Source organism: Plecotus auritus, assembly GCF_963455305.1.
Source record: "Plecotus auritus genome assembly, chromosome: 12".
In the NCBI taxonomy this organism is placed as follows: Eukaryota; Metazoa; Chordata; class Mammalia; order Chiroptera; family Vespertilionidae; genus Plecotus; species Plecotus auritus.
Window position 1 is genome coordinate 19,424,554 of NC_137778.1, and position 6,000 is coordinate 19,430,553.

A 6,000-nucleotide genomic window follows, 5' to 3' on the forward strand; every position below is an offset into this window, starting at 1 on the left:
CTAAAATCCTGTACTTGGTGAGAGGTGGTGGTGAATGGGTCAGGGGTAAGACTTCTTGACCACATGAATAAGTATCAGTATGTGCTCTAGGATTTCTTGGTTTCCAGAGATGGTGAATACCCAGGCCAAATGGAGGAATATATATACTAACATCCCTGTTCTTCTCCCCAGGCTAGGTTAAGGTTCTGCTTTATCCAGCCTCATCCCCTCCCTTCATCTCCCTCTGTTCCAAAATTTACAATGATATATTTTCTCTTACAACATATTGAATATTTTAATTAGTATTTAAACATCAACCTTGTTGCTATTACATTATTTCTACCTCTGATTAGAGGAAAAAACAAAGTTTCTGACAAAAAAAAGTGCCACTGAAATGCAGCCTCTTCACTAAGTTATCATAAAAAAAACGACAACAATACAACAGATATTGTATATTGTAATTTCCTGTAAAGGGTTCTAACACCAGGGATCAACTTCAAGTAGATAGATCTCACTGAAAAACATACAGCATAGGAAGAAATGAAAGACAAAAAGAAGAGCACAGTGAAGGAAAGGAGGAAAGTTAGAGGGGTACAGAGTATGAACAGTTGGCTCCTGCAAGGTAGCAGATGTCAGTCAGTGGCACCTGTGCCACCTTTTCTAACAAGATTTGCCCTATGTGACTGATGTTCCCTATGGCCATGATTGTTCTACTTTCTCACCTTCCAAAACAACTTCGATGATGTCTTCCCTGTCTGGTACACCAGAACCACCCCCACCCCTGCTTTTCCAAATCTGACAAGTTAATTTTTGTATTTCTATTATTGCAAATGCTATTCTATTAAAGCATGATATTATACCTCACCTACTATCTTATCTATGGCCTATTCTCACCCTTCTCCCACCCTTATCATATGAACTATATTCAATACACCCTTTGCTTCAACAGGTGTTAGACTTTAAAAATCTTTCCATTTTGTCATAAATCAAGAGAAAATACTGATTTTTTTTTCAAATTGGGTAATAAATTTCCAATGACAGTCTAGAATCCCTATATTTAAGACCATGTCTTGCCCTAGCCAGTTTGGCTCAGTTCGGCCTACGAACTGAAAGGTCCCGGGTTCGAGTCCAGTCAAGGGCACATGCCGGGGTTGTGGGCTCGATCCCCAGTGAGGGACTTGCAGGAGGCAGCTGATCCACCATGATTCTCTCTCATCATGGATGTTTCTATCTCTCTCTCCCTCTTCCTTCCTCTCTGAAATCAATAAAAATATATTTTAAAAAAACAAAACCCACAAATGTATATTTAAAAAAAAGAAAAATGATAAACATTAAAAAAAAAAGACCATGTCTTATTTTATAAAGTGTAGGAAAGTATTCTCAACTTATTCATTTGGATAGGAGTCTTGTCAGTCACTGTCTTTTTTTAAATGACACATCTCTTCTAACAAAAAAAAGTTTCATATTCTCTTGCCCAGATCACCACCTCCTTTCCCATACAGAAAACCTTTTCCTATCTTTCAACTCTGCTCTATTTCTACAACTCAAGACTAATTCGGTTCACTTGATGTTAAATTCCTTTTCTTTCCTTGTCTTACTACTGCTTAACTCATATCCTCATTTCTTATGCTTTTGAAACTACGATCTTGCTCCTGGTTTGCCACCACTCCACCATTTCAATATGAGACACCCAGCTCACTTAAACAAATTAATTCAGCTGAGACAAAACTAATTTTCATCTACATGGGGAAGATCTGTAGCTATGCTGTTTAAAAGTTGCCCAGTCATGCTCTTATTCTGACAAAGGTAGACAAGACCTAAAGTCAAGGTCACAATGAATTAACTGCTATACCCTCAACTATACTCATTCGGTAATACCCAGCATCCTCCCTGAGTTGTCTATAAAAACCAACATTTCCTTTTTCATCAAAGGAAAGTGAACATAATGCTTCCCTGAACACATGCTCTAGTCTCCCCACACCAAACTTTTAATAGAATGATTATCTTAAGAGGGAGAGGGGACATTTGGGCTGGTGGAAGCCTTTCCTTATTAGAAAGGCTTGTCCCAGACTACTATTAGCCCTAAGTCTTGCTTTATTTACTTAGGACAGATGCGCAAGACTGAGAAAAGATTGGCTCCCAGGAACCTCTAAGGCAGCGGTGGCCAACCTTTCGGACCTCGCAGACCACTGGTTGGCAACCGTTGCTCTAAGGGACTCCAGGTCTTATGCCAGCTCCATTTTACCTGTTCAACGTTAGCTGGAAAATAAAGGTTATTCAAACATTGTGTTCACTCTTATTCTTTCTCCCTTCTTCTATGAACTAAATTCATCTCCAGCTGCCTACCATTGATTTCACATCTTAAGGATAAGTCTTCTGGACCATGTTGACTTACAAAATATAAGATATATATTAACACAGAAGCCCCTCAAAGCCAAGTGATCTTCCCATTAATATTCCCACTACTCTCCCGATCTGCTTTTTATCATACCTTTTTGTCCCACTTCCACCACCTTATTTCTGGCCTTAACTGCCCATTACACTACACAGGTTCATCTTTCTAATACATAACTATGAACGTGTGAATTTCCATCTAAACAAATCAACTCAGATTCTCTATTGCCCATTCATTTTAACTATAAACTATAGATCATGAGAGTCAAGACCCTCTCAATAATGGGCACTTTATCAAGTGGTCACCCTCTCTTGCTTTATTTTTCTTCCTAGTATTGTCACCACCTGATAAACCTATTCATGTGTTCATTTTGCTCACCACAATATCCTCAGTGCCTAGATAGTAAGCTCTCAATACATATTTATGGAAAGAATGGATAAGCCCAGACATTTTGCACAATGCAGCTGATTTGGACTTAAAAGACCTACATTTGAGTTACAGAGCTTCCACATACCAGCTATATGATTCTCAATAGTTTTAACTTCTTTGGGCTATATTTCCTCATCTATAAAAGGAAGGTGTAAAACTTAATAACTTATAAAACTCTACGTTTTTCCAGCTGCATCGCTCTATGTTCTTGTGTAACTGGACTTAACACCTCTCCAAGCCCCCAACCTCCCTATCTACATATTTATGCTCAGTTTCCTTCCATTTGGATTCCACTCTTCTCAACCCACACTTTTAATATTAGATAAATAATTTGGATAAACAATAATATTGGATAAACAATCCAATATTGCTTATCCTTCAGGACCATTTTAAGTGCCATTTTCCCCTTGAAGCCTAACCAACTGTAAACTCTGTAAGCAGCGGGTGGAGTTCTTACTTTTCTATTCATAGCAGCTGGTATAAGGTCTCCTATATGGGTGATCAACAAAATGACTGATGAATCATGAGTGTATGAATGAGTAAATGAGCAAAGGACATTTTTCCTGATTCCCACCAATTGCTCAAGTAATCTCCTGCCTTTGGACTTTTATAACACTTGGCATCTTTTATGACACTTACCATTTTCACTCTGTGCTGTTACTTATTTACTTGCCTAAGGTATACTAAACTGCAAATTCCTTAAAATTAAAAGGACTATCCTGATGATCAGTTTCCATACCCACCCCGCTACAGCATCTACCACAGATCTTTCCCGCAGGTGTATTAAGTTTATCTGACATATTAAACAATAAACAGATATCAGAGGAGGAAAAAAGGGGCCTTGATATAAAGACATCCTTCCAACTACCCTATAAGTCACTGGGCACACATGTTGTGTGGATCCCTGTCCCTGTTAAATTCTGGCATTCAACCCATCAATACTTTCACTTCGCTAAACAACTGAAGTGACTTTTCTGCTCATTTCAGACGTCTAACCCATCCAATTTCCTCCTCTGCAAGGTAGGAAACCACCTTGTGGTAACAAGCCTGCCTTTCTTGGTTCTGCTCCTAAAGACAAAGGGACCCACTTTAAAGTCAGCCTTCCCCTTTTAAACAGTAGCAACTCCCCAATTAATCTCAGGGTGTAACAACCTTACTTTTCTCTGCCATCAAGATTTTGACCCTTGTTTACCTCTACTTCCAAGTTCTTAATTCAGCTTCCATGGAACCTTCCTGGATGCACAATCAATAGCTGGTGTCTTTCCACTCAATATGCTCTCGCCATCGTATGCTTGCTTCCAATGTGTCTGCATCTTCCCCCCCTCCTAAAACATGTATCAATCGCCCCCCCTCACCCCACTCCAGACACATCTCATACCCGCACACTGTATCCATGCGTCATTCTACCTCCGACATGCAAGTTCCTTACGCCACTCTTAAAGAATGGTATCTCCCGACTACACTGGTTCTAACCCAGTTTCTTCAAGGGAACCCAACCCCGTCCGCCGTACCTCTCTCGCTCCTCACTTCCTCATCCATTACCCTTCTTTATGCCCCCATCCCCACTCCGCCAACTAACTACAGATGGCAGGATTCCTCAGTACCTCCAACCCGAGAATGAAGAACTCCGGTTTCCTGCGGTTTCTCCCTCCCCTCCAGTCCTCCTTCCCCAGGCCCCCACACATCCCAGGTGTGCACATTTCCACCCAGTCTTCCCATTACGCACCGCTCCAGCCAATTCCATACCACACCACGTTTCCCCCGCCACGGGGATCAGACTCCTCCACACCCACCTCCACTCCGGTCGCCGCCGCCTCCCCGGGCGCTTTCCCCAGCCCGCACCAGCGAGCCCGCGACCCGAGCGCGCGCGCACACATGCTCCCGCTTCCGTAACCTCCTTCCCCGCACCGAGGCGAGCCGGCTTCGCTGGGACTCAGCCCGACCCGCAGGGGCTAGACACCCCTGTGCGCCCGCTCCGCCGCCTCGCACGGGGCCCCTCCAGCCCCCACCTCCCGCCGGGGAAAGAGAGGACACAGCAACTCCCCCGCCACCCCGGATATACCACCTCTGTGTCGGTGGCTCCATGCCCCAACCCTCGGCCCGCTCCCCTCCGTCCGGGCCGGCCCGGCACTCACCGGAGATACTGCGCGCTCTGCAGGCTCATCCTCCGCCGCCGCGTCTTCCCGCGAAGCCTCTAGGGGTTCCTCAGGCTCCTCGGAGCGGCCCCGCGGCCCCGCGGGTGCTGGCGGCCGCCGCCATCTTCCTCTCCTCCGGCTCCTCCTCGCTCGGCGGGGGGGTGGGGGGTGAGTGAGGCGAAGGGGAGGGACCGGGGAAAGCTGCTCTTGCTGCAGCTCGGGCCCGTGGGGCGCAGGGACACTCCGACCCGGGAGGAGGGAGGGGGAGGGTTGTGGGAAGGGGCGGGGGAAGAGGAGAAGCGGAGGAAGGAAGTAGGAATCCCTCTCGCGAGACTTCAGCGGCGCCGCCCCCTCGGTGATTTCCGACTCTGTACTGCTTCCTCAGGGAATCAGCTACCTGGGCTGCAGCTGTGCGGTCACTGAGTAGCCCGCTGCGGGCGCTGGGCGGTTTCCGACCAATCCACGCCTGTCCCCCGCGCAAGGGGGCAACCCCAGCCTCACCGGGACCATCGAGCCCAAATCTACGGGGAGTCACACTCAAAGTCTTCCCCCGTCTTTCAACTCCACCCGACTTATCTCTTCCTTGTTCCAATCCTCCACTCTTCCCTGCCGGAAACGGCGCCCCTTTCCCCCTACAGTTCCGCCCGCCAGTCTGGACTCTGGTCTCCCCTCGTGCCCTAGAGTGACACGAAGGACCCCTTCTTGTTTTCCGCGGCCCCTCCCCCCGCACGCAGGGACTGTTGGAGGGGATGAGGTGGAGCCCAGGGAAGAAGAGAAAGGAAACCAACTGGATTGGATAAGCAGCTGCCATGGAAACTGGAGCTGTAGTATTGTCATGGTAACCAATGTGCGCCAACCGGTTGACCCTCCCTTGGCGAATAGATACCCGGGAAGGTGCCCAGGGTTTCCCCTCGGCTTCCCTTACATCGAAAGGCCTCCCCCAGGTTGGGAATCCGGGTGTTTCTCCCGGGCGGGGAAGTTCGTTTCCTCCTCCCTTTCCCCTGCCCGCAGCATTAGGGGAGACCCCGAGGCATTCACCATGGGCTTTTCCGCCCGCTTGAG

General features: G+C 46.8%; 1 protein-coding gene across 7 annotated transcripts in view; it reads right to left on the minus strand.

Annotated features, from left to right (window-relative positions):
• The window catches only part of SMG7 (SMG7 nonsense mediated mRNA decay factor), a 60,608-nt gene extending 55,436 nt beyond the window's left edge, over positions 1–5,172 (minus strand). For 3 of the 7 annotated variants that reach the window (XM_080647457.1, XM_080647455.1, XM_080647452.1), the window contains exon 1: positions 4,939–5,085. In XM_080647457.1, the coding sequence (XP_080503583.1) occupies positions 4,939–4,967 (29 nt within the window). In that variant the 5' untranslated portion in view covers positions 4,968–5,085. Of the gene's footprint in view, positions 1–4,938 lie in introns of all 7 variants that reach the window. The other 4 variants (XM_080647454.1, XM_080647458.1, XM_080647456.1 and 1 more) reach the window with 4 other exon arrangements.
• Positions 5,173–6,000: the final 828 nt, after the last annotated feature.